The 21,721-nt window shown below is 50.0% G+C and overlaps 1 protein-coding gene and 1 long non-coding RNA gene across 2 annotated transcripts in view; one reads left to right on the forward strand and one right to left on the reverse strand.

Moving 5' to 3' along the window:
* The window catches only part of CACNA1C (calcium voltage-gated channel subunit alpha1 C), a 649,850-nt gene that overhangs the window by 75,629 nt on the left and 552,500 nt on the right, over nt 1-21,721 (reverse strand). Inside the window, exons 30-31 of the mRNA XM_073887000.1 lie at nt 21,252-21,362; nt 608-691 (exon numbers count right to left, since the gene is read on the reverse strand). Of these exons, the coding sequence (XP_073743101.1) occupies nt 608-691; nt 21,252-21,362 (195 nt within the window). The remainder of the gene's footprint in view (nt 1-607; nt 692-21,251; nt 21,363-21,721) is intronic.
* Nucleotides 12,755-21,315, forward strand: LOC141371502 (uncharacterized). The gene is made up of 3 exons (XR_012376501.1): nt 12,755-13,390; nt 19,394-19,548; nt 21,186-21,315. It is a non-coding gene; the product is annotated as an uncharacterized lncRNA (long non-coding RNA).

A 21,721-nucleotide genomic window follows, 5' to 3' on the forward strand; every position in this document is an offset into this window, starting at 1 on the left:
GGGCAGAGAAGCCGAGGAAAAGAGAGAGAGAGAGAGAGAGAGAAGAGAGAGAGAGAGAGAAAAAAAAAAAAAAACAAAAAAGAAGAAAAAAAAAACAAAAAGGAAGAGGAAAAAATGAAAAAAAAAAAGCATGAAAGAAAGGAGAGAAGAGAAAAAAATGAGAAAAGAAAGAGGTTACGTGGGCATATTAAATACTCTCTTACCACTCTACAGTTCTGGCGGCTCAAACCTGGGCAACCTGGTTCTCACGGGGCGGAGAGGCCTGACAAAAGCTGGGTTAGTACCAAGGTTCCGCTGGGCCGGGGCCGCCGGGGAGGGGGCCGGGCAGCCCCCAGCGCCTGCCCCTCCGCTCAGCTCCGGGCCCCTGGGCCTAGCGCAGCGGGGCAGAGCTGGGCCAAGCAGAAAAAAAGGAGGAGAAGCTCCCACTTTTTTTCCCCCACAGACGACGGCAGGTTCAATAAAAAGCATGACTGGAGGGGGGTAAAAACAGGAAATTAAAAAACCAAACAAATAAAAGGAGGTAAAGAGAGAGCGAGTGAGAGAAGGGAAAGAGAGGAGGCAGAGGAGGAAGGAGGAGGCTTCCTGGGGAGGGCAGAGTCATACTCACATTAGTCTCACTGAGAATGACGTCAATTATGCTGCCAATTACGATGAGGAAGTCAAAAACATTCCAGGGATCACTAAAGTAACCCTACATAAGGGAGGGGCAGGCAGGATGGGGATTAAAAAGGAATATTAGACAGACAAGAACAGAGCAACATCACCATCAGAATCACCGTCCAGGCACCTCAGTGTTGCTGCTGGAGTTGTGAACGCCCGTACTGTGGCCAGGAGCCCAAGAGGGAAGCGGGTGGCCGGGAGGCGGCTGGTCCAACCCTCCTGCCCTGCCCTCCCCTGGTCACATGGCCCCCCCTTCCTCCAGATCCATCCCACCTCACCACCCTCCTGCACAAAGGCTCTTTCTGCTTCCCACCCGGGTGGGGGAGCAGGCGTGGACATGGGGGGCAGGCAGTGCGAGTCACAGTGGTTCAGGGGCATGGTTGGACTTTCTTCTCAGTCCCCACTCAGCATCTCCTATGCCCCCAGGTCTCCTCCATCAGAGGAACCCTTCTGGAGGCAGGGAGGGACACAGCGGGTGACCCCCTCGAGGTGAGTGGGCTGTGGTCCTATGGATGATCTGGGAATTCCAAAGACCCTGAAAACCACAGCAGTGTGGTCCAGAAGGGTGGCCGGGTCATCGGGGCTCAGCGGTGACTCATCTAAAGCTTGGCAATAGCAAGAGGACTGAATCATTAAAACAATACCTATAATATGCTGGACTCTTTGCAGTTAGAATCAGGGTCACCCCTGTTCCAGCACTGGACATGCCCTGGTATTTCCAGGGACAGCTCTGACCTGGCAAAGGTTTTATGAACTGAAAGGAGATGGAGTCCAGGTAAATCTTACAGTTCAGTAGTGCCCCAGGCAGTGCTTTCGGGGGCATCTCTTACGCACCTCCCCTAGGTTCCTTTCCTAACGTCTACTAGTTTGATGTAGAGTCCCTGTTGACATGCAAATACCACCCAAAGTGAATGAAATTATCAAAGCCCGAGAACTGGATTGATAGGGGGAGTCTGGGTAGAGAGTATGGGGACATAGACTTCGCAGGAAGGTAGTGGAGGCAGTCGTGCCATGGAAGAGAGATTATGGCACCGAGGGGGTAAGACCAGCATCCCGACTTCACCACTTCACCCTGTACACTTAGATTTCACTCGTGTTCTGCCATATTTGGAGAAGGGAAGAGATGCTTTTGAAAGACTTCTTTTGAGGTCTTGGACAACTAGTCAACCAAGGGATAGGCTGTCCCAGATTTCCTAGAGGATTCCAGGATTCCTGGGAGGGCGGACCCTTCACAGAGTGGACAGGTGTCTTGGGTCTGGATCACCTGCCTCTCTGAGCGGTGTGGGAGTCTAGAGAGCACTGCCCTGTGGCCACATGGAGGTATAGGCTCACCGTTTGGGTAACCCCAGGAACAGAACACCTTTCCATCCCCAGGAATGGAAAGGAAAGGACCTAGTCCTAAAGGTACTTGTCTTCTTAAAAAAAGGACATTTGCTTCTTCACTTTTTCAGGGAATGTTCTGCAAAGGAGACCAGACAGGTCTGGGCTACATTTGTTCGGTAGGACCAGCATTTTCCTATTCTCTGAGCCACTAGCTGGGTCTTCCAGGAGATGGGATTCTAGAGGTTGGGGAGTGGGTATGAAAGCATTAAGGGTCCTCTGAGACTTTCCCAGACCTCTTTCCCCAGTTCTCTTGAAGGCTGCCAACTTTCCCTTTTAATTTTTTACTCACAAGAGCCAAGAGTCTGTGTTCTTCCATTTCCTCCTGACTCTATCCAGCTCCCTGAACTTCCCCACTTCCCAGCCATGCCCTCTTTCCAGAGGGATCGCAAGACATGCTGTCCTAGGGCTGTTATTCTTAGTGTGGGAGGTCAGGTCACAGGGAAAGGGGCCTCTCGGTTCCCAGGCATTTCTGCCAAAAGAAAACAGAAATGCCACGGCGGAGACTTTGGACAGCCAGACTGGAGAAGCAGAGGTTGGCCAGGGTGTGGGTCAGGTGAGGGTCAGATGGAAATCATGGCTTTCTTGTTGGCTTCCCAGAATCATTTCTGAATATACTAGAGCCTTGGAGGCAGAGGGAGACTGTTCTCTCCCATTTAAGTCACATGTTATGAGCAGGAAATAACCAATTCCTTCCCAGGTTCTTAGATGTTATTCACAGGGCAAAGGGAGAAGACTGAGTTCTAAAGAAGGGAGGTAAAGAGAGAAGACCCCAAATGAACTGTAAATATGCATGTGTTTTAAAATTTGAGTTTGGAAAACACTGGGGGAGTCTCTCTCGACGGGAGTACCATCTTTGTGGGGAGAGCTAGTTCAGAAGGGAAGGGGAGGCAGGGTCAAGGAAGAGAAGGGAGAGAAACAGGCACCAGAGCAGAGTCCAGGGAGGTTCAGCATCTAGCCTAGAAAATGTGGTAATGAAACATTACTTGGGCGTGGGGGTAAGAGGAGAGAGAGGGAGGGGGAAGGCTCAGCGCTCAGGAAAGGAAGTTGAGTTGGAGTCTTCTCATTCGCCAGAGACCTGAAACAAAATGGGTAAGCCGGCCTGGTCTGCAACGCCTCTGAGAGAGGAGAAAAAGGGACGGAAGGCGGAGAGTAGGGCAAAGGCCAGGATAAACACACAGGTTAGTTAGCTGCTGAGCACCAGGGGGAGGCGGACACCGAAAGGGACCCTGCCAACCTCCCGGTTGGGCATCGCTCATCACCCTTTCTCTGGGACTTCTTTGTGTACGTGCAGATGGAGGGAAAACATACACCAGTCCACTCCTCCTTGACCATGGCCCTCTCCCAACCTTCCATGGCAGGCTCCCACTGGTTGGGCTCTCTCAAGATGAATGCCTCATGCCTCGCCCTTGCCCTCACCAGGCTGTGCTGCTGAGGCTTTTGATCAAGACAAGCGACCTGGGAGACCCAGTGCCAGGGCCTCCATTGGCTGCAGAGACGCAACCAGTTGCCTTATTAGACTCTGCTCGAGGAGATTTACACAGAGCTAGAATGCAGGGGTGAGGGAGCATGCCAAAGGGGGAGGTGACAGGATCCCTTTTAGAGGCAGATTTTTACTCCGACCCGTCCGCCCACCTTCTCTGTCCCACAAGCCCAACAATTCTCTAAGCTGGACCACGAAGACGGTTTCAGATCCAGCTTTCAGCTGTTTCCTCCATCCACCTCCTCCTCCCACTCTCAACGGTCCTTCCTCCCACCTCATCCACACCCATCCCCAGAAACAAGGTGCTCTCCATTTAGACACCTGGCCAAATCCTTAAGTGGGCAGGGCCTGGAGGAATATTTTTTCCCCTTACTTTCCTCTGGAGTGTTAAGAGCTTAGTGCTCTCTCTCTCTCTCTCTCTCTCTCTCACATACACACACACACACAAACCTGTTTTTGCCTACCTCCTCATTTGCTGGAAACCACAGGTAATACAGATTTGGGGGGTGTAATGGAAGAAGGAGGGTGGGAAAAAAATCATAGGCTTTTTCTCTTAGATCAGTTTGACCTAGAGCCAGGTTATACCTGTGACTCCTTCTTTCCCTGGTGATGAGGTCCCAAATGGTAGGGTAGAAGTCAAGGTTAGGGAAAGGGCTTTCCTTGCCCTCCCTGAAATGGTTAACCAAACCTCTTAATGTCCAACTCCCCAGAGTCAAGCAGGGCTGATCACCCAGAAGGTATGGTGTTTTGGGGATGAGAAGGCTTTCCCTTGACATCCTTAAATCCTGCAGATTTAGTGGGTTTTCCCCTTTCAAATTCCCAGCCTCTGGGGATGAGTTTAGAAGATGGGCCTCTTCTCTGGCCTTCCTGGGAATGCTCGTGTGTGCATCCACTCAGGCTGATGAGCGGCCACCCCTGTGATCTGCAGTTGCTTAGACCCTCAGTATGACCCATTCTCCTGAGTGCTGCTGACCCTCCACTCGCTGGCTGAGGTGGGTTGAGAACATGCAGACAAAACTGATATTAACTTTAGCAAATCATTATTAGAAAGGACACACTGTCACAAAACACCATGTTAGGCATTTTGAATGCCCAAGAATGGTGGATTTTCCTCTCTTTCAGATTCTCTGTGCCCTGATTCACCTCCATCCTTGAAGCTATTCCAAGTTGAAAGAGGTGGTATCAAGAGTACGGTCTCTGGAGGTAGGTTGTCAGTTCAAATTCTACTTCTGGTGCTAATAAGCTGGGTACTCTTGAGCAAATAACTTCCACCTCTTTGTGCCTCAGTTTCCCAACCTGTAAAATGGGAAAACTATAGGGTTACAATGGGGATTACAATACAATGAGACAATACATGTAAAGCACTTGGACTTGCGCCTGGCCTGAAGTAAGCTCTAAATACGTCTGGATGACTGTCAGTGTTAACTCGAGCTGATCTACCTCTCTCCTAGGTAAGCAGGATTCACTGGATTCATAACTCGAGCTGATCTACCTCTCTCCTAGTTAAGCTCACAGGATTCATAACTCGAGCTGATCTACCTCTCTCCTAGTTAAGCAGGATTCACAGGATTCATAACTCGAGCTGATCTACCTCTCTCCTAGTTAAGCAGGATTCACAGGATTCATAACTCGAGCTGATCTACCTCTCTCCTAGTTAAGCAGGATTCACTGGATTCATAACTCGAGCTGATCTACCTCTCTCCTAGTTAAGCAGGATTCACAGGGTCCACTTTGGGGGTGGCACTGAGTAGAAGGGCAGGCAAAGCCCAGGTGTGTGGAGGAAGGAGGGAAGAAGGTTCTGGAATCCTGAGCTTACCTTTCACCAGCATCTAGAGCCTTTTCTGCCCATCTTGAGGCACTAGTGAGTAGTGTGCCTGTCCGGAGACTCTTGAATGAAATCTGGCTGGTACCATTTTGAGACTGATGACAGTTTGCAAGTTGTCATGACTAAATTTTGTCAGATACAGGGTCATGTGCACAGTTAACTGCCAGGTTCTGAGAAACCACCATTTTCACTGGGGGAGACCGAGGCCCCCCTCCGAGGGCTGGGAGGACACAAGTGGGCTGCCAAGTGGGCCTGTTTCCCACCTCTGATTCCGGGGAGCAGGGCTGCTGCCGAGAGGTTAGAGGCACATGCCTTTGCCCTTGAATTCTGGATTCTCAGCTCCTCCCTGCCTGGCGCAGAGGCCTCCTCTGTGAACTCAGAGACAAAACAAACTTTAAAACAGATTGGTGGTGAGAACGTATCGAAGGAAAATCTGCACACCTGGGAGCCTGTTGTGTGTTCTTGGGGATTTTGAGGTAAGGGTTCTTTTGTTGCTATCACTTGTTTTTTTTCCTCTTCTCTATCCCTGCCTGCCCATCTTCAGAATCTACCTCTGATGGTAAAGCAAAGGAAGCCAGAGGAGGGGATGAGGAAGACTGCCCAGCCCTGATGGGGAGGCTGACCTGGACTTTCAGTCCCTCCAGGGGTGCTTACTTCCAGGGACCCCGAGCCCCACACGGCGTTGCCAGGCTCAGTGTCAACGCGAGAGGCCTGAGCCTAGAGGAGAGGTGGAGGTGCTGGGATGGGGACAGAGAAAGGCCGGGAAGGAGGAGTGTCAGAGGGAAGGAAAGGCCGACTGGCAGGTCGCAGAGATGCCAGAGAAGCAAAGGGACTGAGGGATCACGTGAGAAGCAGAAGGTGAGAAGGGCGGGGATGGGGAAGGTCAGAAGCAGAGGGAAGGAGGGAAGGAGGAGTTAGGAAAAGCCACTCAGGTGGTGGGAAGTGGGGAGAAGGAGAAAGGAGCACAAGACGGGAGTGGAAGGGAGCACGAGAGGAGGGAGGCAGGAGGTACAGTCCCAGAGGCAGGCCCAGGGCCTCATAGGGGAAAACAGGGAGTCCACACAAAGCGGGAGGAAGGGTCAGGCCACCTGGGGGAGGCAGGGCTTAAAATGGAAGGGAGGGACCCACGATGGCTCATCCTCAACCCAGGGTTAGGGGGTCTCTGAAGGAGAACAAGAGCCCCTGCTTGAGTCAGCAAGCAGGTGAGAGAAGGTACATGAGGCAGGAGGCTGAGCAGAGGCGGCTAGGGTGGCTGGGGAGGCAGTGTCCAGTTCCTTGGAAGCTCTGGTCTCTCCTGGGGTCCAGGTGGTGGGACTGGGACGTGGGGGAGAGTGAATGAACCAGGGAGAGGTGCTGAATGCCACAGGCAGTTCGGCAGTGGTGCCAAGAGTCGATCTCATGGAATCTCATGGAACACAGCGGTAACCAACACCAAGCAGAGATAACAGGACTTGTGTTATGTTAGGATGTCTTTTAGACATAACTAATCACGGAGGTTAGTGGCGTCTAATGGAGAAGTCATAACGGGGGCACACAGCTGCCCCAGGCCCCAGGCAGCCTGGAAGGGAGCAAGGATTCTGCCTTCCTCTGTCAGCTCCTCCCCTGTGATGCGCTCATTTGGGGGCTCCGGGAGGCTCAGGCTGCACACAGACACGAGGGGCAAGAGCAGGCTGCGGGCCAGGGTGAGGGCCTGGGTCCGCACCCCTGGGGAGAGGAGGTGGGTGGTGGTGACGGGGCTGCTCTTGACATTGTCGGAGGAATGTGCACTTTGAACTGGACACCTTCTGCTCCAATTTTTTTGAGCAGGAAACGTTCCCCAGGAACGTTTTAAAGGCCCTCTTTCATTTCTTCTCTCACCAACACATAATGAACACTTACTGGATGCCTGGGACTCCACAAGACTGAACGGGTCTCACACTGGCCTCCTTCTCCCCTGGGAGCAGATGAAAACTGGGGGTTATTGGCTAAGCTCCCTTTGGGGACCTCAGGAGGTTCTTTCTGGGTCTCAGTGTGCCTGGGGTAGATGGCTTCCTGCTGCTACTGAGCTGCTTTCTGCAAAGGTCTCTTCCGGGACCAGGGTGCTGGGTGGATGCGTCCCCGCCGGCGGACACAGTGCAATGGATGCAGGCAAACCGCGGCTCAAGTAAACACCATGGACACTCTTTGAAGGAGAAGGGAAGGCAGAGAACAGGCAGCACCGGGAGCGGGTGAATGAGGAGGAGCTGTTCCACCCCGCTGCTCCAGGGCTGAACTCAGACCTGTGACAGCCCTCTGCCAGCTGCCTGCCTTGAATCCTCTCTCCTCCAACCCAGCTGGGAAAGCACTCCAAACCCAGATCTGACCGGTCCCCTCCAAGCCCTTCCTGACCGAATGGGCTGAGCCCTCCTTAGTGAAGGGGCAGGTATGGCCCCCCCGCAATTGCGAGAGGCAGCACCTGCACCCACTTAAGTGAACAAAACAGGAATGCACTGAGCTCCTGCGCTCACTTTCAGAGCTATGCCTGGAGTTGTGCGGCGAGTTCCCGGAGCCCCCCCTTCTCTGTCAAACAGGAACAGTCGCGGGCTTGGCGAGGACAACCTGAGTTGGCACAGGACGCGTACAGTGCCCGCTGCTTGCTGCCATCCCTCCTATACCGCTGTGGTTTGAGCACTCCGTGGGAGGCCGCCTCTCCCGGCCTTGCTGGTGGCCTTCCCACACGGCCCCCTCCCCTACAGCGGCGGCTGGGGGCTGGCTGAGCCGCAGGTCCGTTGGGACAGTGGTGACCCCGAGCCCCGTGGGTCTGGGGATCCCTCTTCCCCTCCTGGACGCGGTGCATTCTGGTTTCTTTCTCAGTGGCAGGGATGGAGAAGGGAACCACAGTGTACTTTCCGCCGGGCTTCTTTACACAGTGTGAATAATTTTCCACATTAAATAATTAAATGTAATAGCTAATACCACCCTTCCCACACAAAGGCTTCACCCAAGTCATATAATTATTTTTTATCATTCATAGCGACTTTCAAGCTCTCAAGCACCAGGCAGGAAAGAAACCTGTCACAATGTTGCAACAATATGCAAATCCCTGGGTGCAAGAGCCATGGTGGGGAAGCCCCTCCCTGACAAAGCCCGTTTGTGCCTGTCTGCGTGCACTGTTTGGCATCAGGTACCCTGTGGACATTCCACAAATAAATAATAATCAGGGTAATGCCAAATCACCAATCAGGCTGCTAAGAAGCAGGCAGGAGCTACACCCCACACAGCAGGTCCCTCTTGACTCTGCTGCCCAGCGGCCAGGGGGTGGGGTGGGGGGGGGCGTTGTTACACGTCACCCCCTTGCTGCCTCCCCTCCTTCTCTTTCCCTTTCTACTCCTTTGAATGAAACGCACATATGTGGTGAGTTTCTGGGTTGAGGGGGTTCCCTTGCTGGTAGGAGACACTGGTTTCTTAATAATTTGGGCAAGCAGGTTTCAAATGTTTCAAGAATTAAATAAGAGGCTGAATGGAGTCCTACCTAAGGCATTAGTTCTCACTCTGGGGCACGCACTGCCCTCTAGGGGGTGTTTGGGAACCTGCGGGGGCATCACTAAGATTCAGGGGGGCAAAACTGGCATTTAGTAATGGGTGGGTGGGCCAAGGATGCTAAATGTCCTGCTAGGCATGGGACAGTTCTGCCTAATGAACTGTCGTGTGTCCTGTATGAGTTTTGGGAGATTTCCCACATGCAAATAAGGCTCATTGGTTATAACTTATCTTAAGTTTTTATTCCAAGGTCTCATAACTCTGCTCTTTCATTAACCTCTATTTTTTTTAATGTGGAATGAATTCTTCTGCTAAATACAGACTTTTCCTATTACATTAAAATTCAGGGATTTTTATATTGCATATATATACACACATAATGTAAAATATATATAAATATTGCATTACATTTATATATATAAATATGTGCATAGATGTGAATTTTGTATACATAAAGTTTTAAGTTTCCTCTGATTTAGGAAAATTAAGGAGGTATTACAAAGTATTTGTTACCAAAAGGGAACTTTAGTTCTAAAAGGATCAAAGACCACTAGCCTAAAAGGCTGTCTAAGTTTCTATAGAACTCTTAAAAGGAAATATTGCTTGCTCTTGGGGTTTTTTAAAGTTAATTTTCCAGGTTGGTGAGGAAATAGAAAGTCATTCAATCCAAGAGCCATTCGTACTTCTAGTTTAATTTACGCTGAGCCTTGGTCATTAATGGGCCACTGAACAAGACCTACCCACAGTGTTCCTTGGATAAGCATTCTCAAATACTCTCCCAGCACACACAGGCCGGGTTTTCCCTGGGTGGCGCTGCCCCGGGCACTGCAGGACCTCACGTATCCTCGGCCCTTGCCCACTCAACCCTCAATGCTAGCTTCGTCTTCCTGGATCAATGTGGTGCCTCTGCAGATTTCCATAGCTGGGTTCTTTGGAACACTAGTTCTGGGAGATGGTAACTGGCTCTTCAATGAGACAAGACAAACAAACCAAAAAACAAGGCTTCAGTCCTCTAAAAAGGCTGCAAGTGTCGAATCTCCGGGCTTTAACCTGGGGCGATCCCAGAGTGCATCATGCATGACAGGCTCGGGGTCCTGCACCAAAGAAACCTAATTACACCGAAGGCAGGAGTTCCCTAGTTTAGGTGGCCATGTCCTGCCGATCGCCACTCCAGATGGCAGCTCCCCAGGCATTAGCAGCCACACCCCTGGCTTTCCATTTCTGCTTCTCTCTCCAGCAAGTTCTTGGGGATGACCTGGGGAGGGTGGGGACTGAAGGGGGTTTCCTCATAGGATGTTAGAGCTGTTAGAGGGACTGGAATCATTTCTGTGGGGAAGGAAGCAGGGTTCCTCAGTGTCCCCAGGGGATGCCGTCTTATTGAGGTGACATATCCAGAGCGCCTGATAGGTACCAGGTGTTCCTGTGTTAGCATCTGGAGGGATATAAAGGTGGGTAAGAGGCAGTCCTGCTAAAACCCTATCCTGACCTTCCCTGACTCCTCTTCCTCACCCTCACACCCTCTTCATCATCAGACGACGTTGTGACACTGCCCACCTCCACCTGTCCTCCGCGGCTGTCACCTGCATGTCCAGGAACAGACTCCTAACTGCTTCCCCCCTTGGCCAGTACCAGTGCGTGTTCTTCTCTAGGCCATCAGCATGCTGGTTCAAAAACACGAATCCGATGATATAACGCCCACTAAGGCCCTGCTCCTTAGGGTGTGGATTCTAAATCCACACCCCTTTCAGGTCCTGAAGGGCCTTTGTCCTCTGATCCCTCCCCTCTTGCTCACTGCTCTCAGTTCCCAAAATAAGCTCAGCTTGCTCCTGCCTCAGGGCCTTTGCTCTCCCCTCTGTCTGACAGGTTCTTCCGGCTCCTTTTCAACCTCCGGGCCTCAGTTTACCCAGTACATTCCTGACTACCTTATCTGAAATAGGTGTTTCCTCCCCCAGTGGTGCTGTCCCTGTCGTGGCCTATTTCCCCCAGCATAGCACTTGCCCTATTCCGTAACCCCTTCATCTCTGCACTACCCCGTGAGCCCTGTGATATAGTACCATGTCTCGACATCATCACTGAGGTGCTCAATAACCATTTATAGAACAAAAGATGGAAAAAGCAGTACTAGTAAGTAGAAATCACAGGGGGGCACATTTCAGTTCAATATAAAGGAGGATTCCCAACAGAGCTGCCTGAAGAAATCTCTTATGGCAAAAAGGGAGAAGGCTTAGACATTTCTGCGTTGATGGAAGATCGATGATCTTAGTGGTTTTGTCTAATGTTAATATTCGGACTCTCTCTTCCTTGTTCTCCAGTTTCATAATTTTCATCATGCATGCAGGCGTGCATGCCTTAAACTTTCACCGAATGCCTCTCATGGGGCACAGAAATGCCTTTCAGGGATTTGGCAGTCTGATTTTTGTCTCCACATTTTGCAGGTCTTCCCATTTCAAGTGCACGTGCATGCGTGTATGCACACACATTAATATGTCAGCTTTTAGGTGTAGTCACCTGTCAGATGACTGTCTCCTCTCCCGAAGGGACCTGTCACTTCAGGTTTGCAAGGGCAACCCAGAAGGCCCAGGCCAGTGCAGGGAAACACAGGAGTCAAGGACAGGATGGGCGAAGGAGGGGGCAAGGGGCTAGGGGCCTCAGAGGAGGCAGAAGGACATGGGAATGGAGGGGCTATCAGTTTAGGGGGGCTTGTTACTTGAGAATGGCTTGCTTTCATTTTGTCTCTGGTCTGCTCATAAGGAAGAATGTGAACACTTGCTGAGGACCCATTACGTGCACAGCAACATCTCCGCTTGTTCATATTTGTTGTGTCCATGAGGGGGTAGTGGATAGAGCTTGGCTCTTGAATCACCTACACCTGCATTAAAATTCCCCCAAAACAACAACAAAAAACTAGCTCTGCCATCTTGGACACATTACTTAGCTTTTCTCTGACCTTCGGTTTCCTAAATACCATAATGCTTCTCTCACGGATTAATTGAGGTAGTGAATGGAGAAAATCTAGCGTAGGGGTGCCTGGGTGGCTCAGCCAGTTAAGCGTCTGCCTTCGGCTCAGGTCATGATCCCGGGGTCCTGGGATCGAGTCCCACACTGGGCTCCCTGCTCAGTGGGAAGCCTGCTCCTCCTGCGTGTGCTCTCTCCCCATCTCTCTCTCTGTCAAACAAATAAAATCTTTACAAAAAAAGAAAATCCAATTCTTCAGATACTTCCTTCCCTCCCTGTTTCTGAGTGTTTCTTAATTTAAGGTATTGGAACTGATATAAAATGGGATCATGTGTTTATTCGCTGCTTCTTAAGTAGGAACAGGAGTTCCAGGCCGAGGAGGTTTTCCAGGGATGGATGCGATGGTGAACTGGGGACACTACCAGACCCAAGAGCGAGCCAAAGTCAGGGAGGGAGGTCTGTCCTTAAAAAGGCAAAGTGAGCAAGGCTGCACTCACCAGCCTGCTTATGGTCACCGTGGTGTCCCTGATACCTGCCTGCCATGTCAGCACTCAATATGGTATTTGCTGAGCTGTTGGTGAACTTTAGCCTGCAGCAAAACACTAGCCCAACAAAGCACAGGCAAAGAGTTCTGGAAATAAACAACGTGAAGAAAGACAAGGCCCAGGGACAGAGAAAGAGAGGAAATGGTCAGCAATGGAACTCCAATCTTGTCCCAGGGATGGGTTTTTTTTAGTCACAGGAAAAGGTGTTAGTAGCATGGCTTATGCTGTGTCTTAGACAATCCAACTTCAAGGATGCATTAGGACGAGCCTTGAAATTATATTATGGTGTTAGGCAGAAATCTGTGTGAAGGGATAGAATCAATAAGCTCAGGATGAGAGAAGACAGAACACCAGAATTGCAAAAGGACCAATTTTAAAATGGTAATGGACAAGAAGAGCATGATAAGGCATGAGGTTCCTTTCTTCAGAGTTAGAGGGCTGGCTGCAACCTCCCCAGGCTGAGGGACCCTGCCATGTTCCTTCTAGATGGCACTTTCCTCAGAAGCCACCAGTGCCTTTTAGACGTTGCTATGACCTGCATGTTTGTGTCCCCCATCCCCCATGTCACATGCTGGAAACCTGGTGACCAAAGACATGGTGTTAGGAGGTGGGGCTTTGGGAGGAGATGAGCTCATGAGGGTGGAGCCCACAAGAATGGGATTCCTGCCTTTTTTTTTTTTTAAGATTTTATTTATTTATTTGAGAGAGAGAGAGAGAGAGAGCACAGAGGGAGAGGGAGAGGGAGAAGCAGGTTTCCTGCTGAGCAGTGAGCCCGACGTGGGGCTCGATCCCAGGACTCTGGGATCATGACCTGAGCCGAAGGCAGATGCTTAACCAACTGAGCCCCCCAGGCGCCCCTGGGATTCATGCTTTTATAGAAGAGCTCCCACAGAGCTCCCTCATCCCTTCCACCATGTAAGGACACCGTGAGAAGGCGCAGCTGTAAACCAGGAAGATGGCCCTCACCAGAGAAGGTAACCATGCCGGCACTTCGATCTTGGACTTCCAACCTCCAGAACTGTGAGAAAGACATTCTAGTTGTTGGTAAGTTACCCAGTCAGGGGTATGTGCTCTAGCAGTCCGAAGAGATGAATGGGGACAGCACCTTACTCTGTCTCCCACAGTCTGCTAAGCTAGTGTTCCTCCTTTACAGAGACATGGAGCCATGGAGAGAACTGCACGTAGGAACTATAGCCCTACCGGCCCACCCCCAGCTCATTCCCTGACACAGGAGGGAGATAGGCTTCCTGGTTCTCAATCTACCTGAATTTTCTCCCTTACTGGGGAGTGAATGATTAAACAAAGAAAGTAAAATTTCTTGGTAAAAAAGAAAGCCTTGCAAAAAGGATTGCATCACACAGAGATGTATGTCTAACTTGTTGGCAAGTAGTGCAGTTAGAGCCAGAGGTAAAGTTGGAGAGAAAGTAGAGTTTTAGCTGGCAGTGTAATTATCTGGCAAAAACAAACCAAGTTTCTAGAAGATACTCAGCTTTCAAGAAGAGGAAATGGCTCTGGTTTACATTCTTTCCTACCGGTCATTTTATTTCCACCTTCCTTCTCCTGGTCCGTTACTGGGCTATAAAGAAAGAGTACTGAAATTTCTGTTGGCCTGTGGAAGGGCATTGGGGGTATCCCTCAGCATGCTGCCCTCTCAGCATCCCTCCCATCTGGGGGTAGGGAGTCTTGCCCCCAGGGGCAGGCCCAGGCCCAGGCCTGATGGAATCCTGCCTGCAGCGTCTTCTGGGCCCCTCGGTTGCTGTACTGGTGCATCTACAGGAATTCTGGCCCTGCCATCCTTCTCACTCTATCTGCCCAGGTTGTCCCAGGGCCCCTGTGGGGTTGCTCAGGGCCTCGTGGCAGCTGACAGACCTCCTTTGCTGATTGGCAGCTTCTCTAACACCAGCTCATGCGTCCCTTTCTCCTGTGGCTCTGATTCAGAGTTGGCAACACTTTGGAGCCTATCCTTTGGCATGCCCCCCACTTGGCTCCTTTGGCGGACAGTGAACACATCTGATTCTGATTTTGGAAGCCATTTAATACATAGTCCAGATATGACATCTACAGACTGAGTAGAGCAGGGCTCACGTTTGGTAAAAATGGCCTCTCTTCCCTGGGTCAGAAAAGCAGATCGGCTACTTGCCTTGGGGCTTGTGTCATCACTAAGACACTCTCCCAGCTTTTCCTCCTGCCTCATGAGTGTCAGAACCCTGGTCCCTTTCCCCGGGGGCAGCTTGCTTATGGAGGACAAGGGATCCAACGCCTAAAACAGTGGGTCCAGGCCTGAACAATCTGGACCCTCGGCTTCAGAAGCCCCCTTTGCATATGTAGAGGGCACGGGTGCCCCTCGGGAACCCCAAGCCGGCATCTTTATGACATCTTCAGGCAGTGTGTGGAAAGCTATTTGCCAAAGGGAAACCAGATGCTGGATCTTTTCTTTTCTTTTTTTTTTTTTTGTTAGAGAGAGAGAGAGAGAGAGAGAGAGAGTGAGAGAGAGCACAAGCAGGGGGAGCAGCAGGAAGAGGGAGAAGCAGGCTCCCTGCTGAGCAGAGAGTCCGATGCGGACTTGATCCCAGGACCCTGGGATCATGACCTGAGCCAAAGGCAGAAGTGCTTAACTGACTGAGCCACCTAGGCATCCCTAGATGCTGGATCTTTAAGGAAAGAAACTTCTAGGCATGGATAGAACTGACAAAGTAGACTGAGAAATTGGACTGCAGAATTTCTTTGCAAGTGTTATCTCTGAATGCTTCCTAGCCTTCCAGCTCCCCATTCCAGCTTTCCCTCTGCCTGTCCATATGTGAACCTAGAGTCCCAACCTAGCCTGCATCTGTCCCTTTTGCCACAAGCCCAGTGAAAAGAAATTAGCTCCATCTTGATCACGCCCTTAGGATATCCCCCAAACTCCCCTCACCTTGGCAGGGCCTGTGCCCACCCATGTTGGGGTCAACAATCCTTCCCAAGAGAAGAATCATTCCTAAGAACAACAGAATGTACAGAGAAAAGATTGCTCTGGGGACCATCAGAAGCCATGGGATCCCCTGCACTGTACAGGCACAATCAGCAATAAGAGGAAGGCTGCCTTTGGGCATGGGAAGTCCAAGGCCAGTAGCACCCCTTCTCAGGCTTGGAGACTTGCAAGATGCAGAGCCGGCTGGCCCTGCACAGTGCTGATCACGAAGAGGGCCACTGGAGAACCTCTTATCGGTTCCTTCTCATAGCCTCGTGGCTGCTCATGTGGCTGGGACCACAGTGAGGCTGTGCCCAGTGCCGGGTGATGGGGCCTGACAAGCATTTGACCTCCATGGTCCTGAGCAGCTCTGTTCTCAGAGCATCTCATTAGCCAGGCTTCCTTCTAGTTATGACTCATCCCTTGCTCCCGGCCAAGGGAAGTGTGCCTGGGCCATAGATGAACTCCTCGGGACAACAGACTGAGGGAAGGAGGAGCTGTTTTCTTTGTTGGCCGGTGCCTCCAGCTTCACCCTCTTTCTGCTTCTCTGCCCTCCAAGAAGCAGCCAAGCCTTCATTGCCCTCATGTCCTCTTTCTGGAAAGGTAACAGGGCCTACAAAAAAGTCCCCAGAGCAGAGACAATATGGTGGCTGCTGAATTACTGAATTACTGCTCCACTGTTAGCTCACACTGTGAGATGTTGGCCAAGTTCTCTGTGTTGGGGGCAGGGAACAGGAGTCACAGCCCAGACAGTTACAAGGCATGCTGGAACCTAGCAATAGAAGCCAGGGCAGGGTAAGAGTGCCAGGCAGGGCCGAGCTGGGGAAAGGATGTGGCTGGAAGGCTGGCACCTCCTCGGGAAGTGACGTCAAAGCTGTCAGGAAGCAAGTCTCTGGCCAGCAACTGGGATGTGCAAGGACAAGGTTCTTCACCCTGAGGACGGATCAGGCAAGAACCGGGTATAGGCTTAGGGCTCTCAGATTTCAGTTTCACTAGGGCACTAAAGCACTGTCAGGAAACCTAGTCTGAAGCCCAACAGACTGGGAAAAAGCGAAGCTGGGTGCCCCAGGGATCACCAGGGACACAACCCCTAGAAGCAGGCTAATTCCAGACTGCACCTGCCAGGGCACTTTCTCCACCTCCCGTAGGGCCTTTCTGAACTCAGAAACTGGGTGGGACAGGATCCACAGGGAAGGAGCCTCAGCACTTGCAGCTGACAAGGACCGGGGAAGTCCAGGGATGACAGAGAGGACTGGCCAAGTCAGGAGAAGATCCACACTGTGGGATCCCAGAGCAAGAGACTGTCTTACCCCGTCAAGAGGGCTTCCACCAAGATAAGTCAATTTTTGGCAGAAAACTAACAGCTGGAGAGAGAGTGGGGAGGGTGAGGTAAACCATCTGGCTTCATAAAGCCAGAGCAGCTGGGCTGAAGAAACCAAGACAGACAGAGGACAGCAGAAGCTGGGAATATTATGGAAAAGAAGGACTGTCCAGAGCTGTGCTGCCCAACATAGCAGCAGCTGGCCACATTCAGCTATATAATTTTAAATTAATTAAATATATTTGAAAAACCAACCCTTGGCTCTACTAACCACATTTCAAGTGCTCAACAGCCACAGAAGGCTAGTGGTTATATTGCAGACAGTGCGTATGGAACATCGCAGGAAGTTCTATTAGACGGAGCTGGTCCAGAGGCCTCACTTCATCCCTTAGGTTTGAAATGCCTTGGGGCCCTAATTTGTCCTGCAACATGAAAGTAAGTCCCAAGGCTTTGGCTGCTCTTATTCAAGAAGGCTGAGGTGCCAGGAAGGTCAATGAGTGATTTCACTTTGGTTCTGTTCGCCTCTCAGTCTGGGAGAAAGCTGAAAGGGAAGACCAAGGCTTTGATCACAGGGAGCTGCCAGGGTCAAATCCCCTCCAGCATCCTCCCCTAGGGGGAGATACGGAGTGGGCAGCAGCGCACGAGGTACTTCTCAGCAATAGCAGACCTGCTTCTTCACCTCTCCATGACCCATGTGAAAGTTTATAGGGAGCAGAGGAGTCAGGAGCCTTTCACTGGTGGAACTCCTGCCTTCCTGGGGCAAACCGACTTCTGCTGAGGAGGGCAAGCCTGGAACCCCTCCGCTCCCTCCTCCCCTCCTCATTGTGCTTGCTGAGTCATTGTCAACAGCAAATCCCAGGCAACCAAGTGACATCATCAGCCCTTCTGGTACTAAAACCTGTAGTTAACAGTGGAGTATCTGTGCCTGGCACTGCTTCCCGAACCAGGTTCTTGCCTCTCCCTCTCCATGGTGATGTCAGAGCTGCCCAAGTGGGCTGAAGCCTTGGGACCACCCAGGGTCATCCTGTCGGCCAGAAAGGGTTTGCTGATGGCTTCCCTTTCTCCTGCCATTCTCACCTTGGGTAAAGTCCAATCTGGAGTTTTCACTGGGATTGTACAGAATCTATGGATCAGTTTGAAGAGAGCTTACATGTTTATAATATTGAGTTTTCCAATTCATGAACACAATATATTTCTCAACTTACTTAGTTTTCTTTAGTTCATTTCTATGAAATTTTATAGTTTTCTCTGTAGAGATTTTTGACATTTTTTATTAGATTTATTCCTAGGCATTAGATATTTTTTCAGTGCTTATCATAAAGTATATCTTAATTTTTTTTCTGTCTTTGCTGATGCTTTCCGATTCCCTGTAGGAGAACAACCCAGGTATCTAGTTACCTTCAGACAATTCTAACCAGGACTTTTCCATGCTGACCAACTTTGTCCTACACATGTAGGACTCAGGTACCATTCAGTGTCTCTTACTCTAGGGAAGGGATCTCCTCTGGTTTGCTATTAGCTGTTGAAATCAATACTACTATTACCTACTGCATTCTGTTCAGACATCCCCACAGATCCCTGACGTTTTGGTGGGGGACTGAATTGCTCTAAACTGGTTTATACTCACCCATAGTTTTTGGTGTGTTTGGAATAGAGTGTCAACTTAAGGAGTGGGACAGTTGGATTTAGGGCAGGGATTTACTTGAGTAAAGTCATTTTCCATGGTATGGTGAGGAGAACAGAAATGAAGAACTTGGCAACATCAATCACCACGAAGACAACAAAAGAATGAAACAAGATACAAAGTGACCAGCCAACCAACTGACCAACCAACTAATCACAGAGACTGAAAGGATAGCGAAGGAAAGTCAAGCACTGAGAACTTCCGGTAACGTTTCTCTGGCTACGGTTGATGCATCTTCTACTTCCTTGCTGCCTAACTGTCCTTTTTATACCTAATGCTTACAAGTGCAGACTCGTTCATATCATATATAAAGAATCATGCCAGTGAAATAAAAGGTGCTGAAGAGAATCTCAGTTAACGGTGAGATATGAAAGCTGTTCTGTATTTCAGAAGCTGCTGGTGCTTGGGCCACACCCAGCCAGATATTTCTACCAGGTCTTCAAGTCGTGTCTGGTTTGATTTGCTGCCTGAAATGTTGGAGGATGCTTTTCCTGGGGTCTATTCCCTAAATGAAGAACCTAGCTTAATGAGAAACCAGGGCACCCTGTTCTCCTTAAGTCCCAACTGGTCAACCTTCTTTGGCCAGCCAGGTCCAGTGACCTTTAGCCCTCTATTGCCAGAAGTCCCTTTAGAGATATTCACAGAAATTATCCATTTTCCTTTCTCTTTACAGCACAGATTGACCCTGGCATGTGTGAAATGCAAACGGCCCCAGGATGGCTCTCTTACTTCTTTGGGAAAAGTCTTTCTTATTTTACTCCATCTTGTCACAACAGGAAACTAGGGATTGAGGAAACTAGGAAACTCGCTTTATGGTTTAGACCACAGCTAGCTACTTCTGAGGAAATGGCTTATTCCTTGATCGGCAAACTTAGGTAAGGGGATCTTTCAGGCTGAGGCCCCTGCAGGGATCAATTTCATTTGCTTCGTAGGGCAGGTCTGCCCAATATATCTTCTGTGGTCATGAGGAATAATTCACAAAGTCCACTGCATGGCTCTGTAGACTGCATCAGACATCATCAGAGACACATCTGAGTCAACTGTGGAATGATTCAAGGCTTTGAAATATTTAAACCATATGTCTCATGAAACTAGGTGAAAGCGATGCCAGTTTCCCTACGAGAGGCTGTCATCTGTGACTGAAGCTCAACTTGGCAATAATTCCGCATTCCCAGCCTCACCGGTCATGTTGCTATGGGCTGTGAACCTGTTAGTACTGTGGGGCCACGTGGCTTGGAACAGGACCACAGGTAAGCAGAGGTCCCATGGGCCCTATGGAAGGTGACCAGGGAGATTCAGTGGTCTTCTTTAGGTCAGGACAAAATTTATGCCCCTGAAAGGGACTGGGCTTGGAAGGGAAAGTGAAAAGAGTATATTTAGTGCCTTGGAGGAGGTAGGAAATACCATTATTATCACCAAATGACATTTACTAGGAGTCTTATTTTCTGAAAATTAGCCAAGATTCCTGGGCATTCTTTGAGAGAAGGAACCAACATTACAAGAATATGGTCTGTTTTATCTTAAAGTCCCTCACAGGTTGTTTCCCTCTTTCTGAAAAGCACCCAGCAGTACACTTGACATGGAAGATGCTTGCTAACAGCTGGGCATGGTGGCAATTACATCGACTATAAAGTCAGGTTCTATTCCCAGTTCTGCCACTTAATAATGGTGTAATTAATATTACACTTAATTGCTCTGAGCTTCACTTCCCTCTTCCCTGAAATGAGGAAGCCAGTACCTGTGTTATGAGGGTGTTTTGAGGATTGCATGCAATGAGGTATGTGTAGGACATGGTAGGTTATTCAGAAATGTTAGTTGAATTTTATTTCAGAGAAGATGATAGACATCTTGTTAAATGAATATGGATCCAACAGCCAAGGAGCATCCCCCTGTCCCATTTAACTCCAGGACAAGTAAAAATTTGAATAAAAATGGAATATATGGAAAGGACCCTTCCTTTTTGTCTCCTGTTGATCTGTGTTGAATCTGTAAAAACTAGTAAAGGAGGGGAAGAGAAGGCTCAAATAGCTAGAGAGTTTTCCTCAAGTCTGCAACCATATAATTCTCTTAGAACCAACTCTTTCTTTCTCATCGCTCTCCAAAAGGAGTTGCAGCTATACCCTCTCTCAGGAGCAGCTGCCTGTGTTGTGAATCCCAGGCCAGTGGATGCCAATGATTCTGACCTGTCTTCAGGGATGGAAGATGGCGGGTGATGCTCAAGTCAGTCTCCTTCTCCATTAGTCAGGAGAATGGGGGTGGGGCTGGTTAGGGAGGGCACAGAGAATCCAACGTGACAGGCAATCCATCCTTCCCTACCCTGCCTCATTCAGCCAATGGTTCTCATCTTTCTCCCACCCTATTTTCCTAGAAGTTGCTCGCAAGTAGCAAGTCTCAGACATTTGCCCTTCCGGTACTGGAAAGCGCTAGGGTACAATGATGTAGCCTCTGAACAGGAGGACCCCATTGGCTGGGAAACTGAGCCTGAGCAAATGAAGCCCTGGCTGAACTTTTTACAATGAGCGTGGTCTGTGGCTGATGAAGTGAGAGGGCAGTAGAACAGCAGCCCAAGTGAATCTGGGGGGCTGGTTGTGAAGAGGTTTAGTTTGCCAGTCTGTGGGCACAGTTTCTTCTAGATTATGTGCTGGGGGATGAGGGTGGAGACAGGGTGGGAAAGAGGAGAAGGACCATCATCTGCCTCCTTGGAAGAGGAGGCTCAGCACAGGGAGGAATCTGTTTTCTGTATTTCCCAGCCACAGACTAGAGTGGAGACTATCTCAAGGGGTTGTTCTGGTACAACTCCTGGTAGGTTTAGGAGTTGTAACATTTATCTTCCAAGAAGATGGGGTCTTTCACTGATTATTTCTGCCCGCCACTCTCCTTCTTTCAGTACTGGCACTCCCCCTTGTCCATCCCTCCAGTGCCTGCAGACCAGACAACTTTTTCAGAGGCCTACCTTGGGTTTGAAGGCAATGAGCTTCAGAATCATCTCCACGGTGAAGAGGCCAGTGAAGAGCATGTTGAGGATGTTCATGGCAATTTTGAAGAGGCAGCTCTGGCCGTAGTGCTGAGGGGAGGGGAAGGACTGTCAAAACGAGGCAGGGCATCCCTACTCCTTACCACCCTCCTCTCAACAGAGATCTTCCTTGAACCAAGCCCTGGAAGGCCATTCACATCTCTGTGGGCAGCCAGGTGGACTCAGGAAATCCTGCAAATTCTTCCCTTCTCTGCTAGCTCTGAAAACACAGGTTATGACACCTTTATGGAGACTTCTGGTTCTCAAGAGAGCTCAAGCACAAGTTGACCTCCCTGAAGAGAGGTGGATATAGAATCAACCTCTATACCCATGCCTCACAGTGGCAAACTCTTCAGGCTCCCCCTCTGTTCTCCATTTCCTTCACTCTAAGCGTTTTATTAACCCAGGCC

The sequence above is a fragment of the Callorhinus ursinus genome, unplaced genomic scaffold (genome assembly GCF_003265705.2).
Source record: "Callorhinus ursinus isolate GAN/ISIS: 27379988/994484 unplaced genomic scaffold, GSC_fseal_2.0 scaffold74, whole genome shotgun sequence".
Classification (NCBI taxonomy): Eukaryota; Metazoa; Chordata; class Mammalia; order Carnivora; family Otariidae; genus Callorhinus; species Callorhinus ursinus.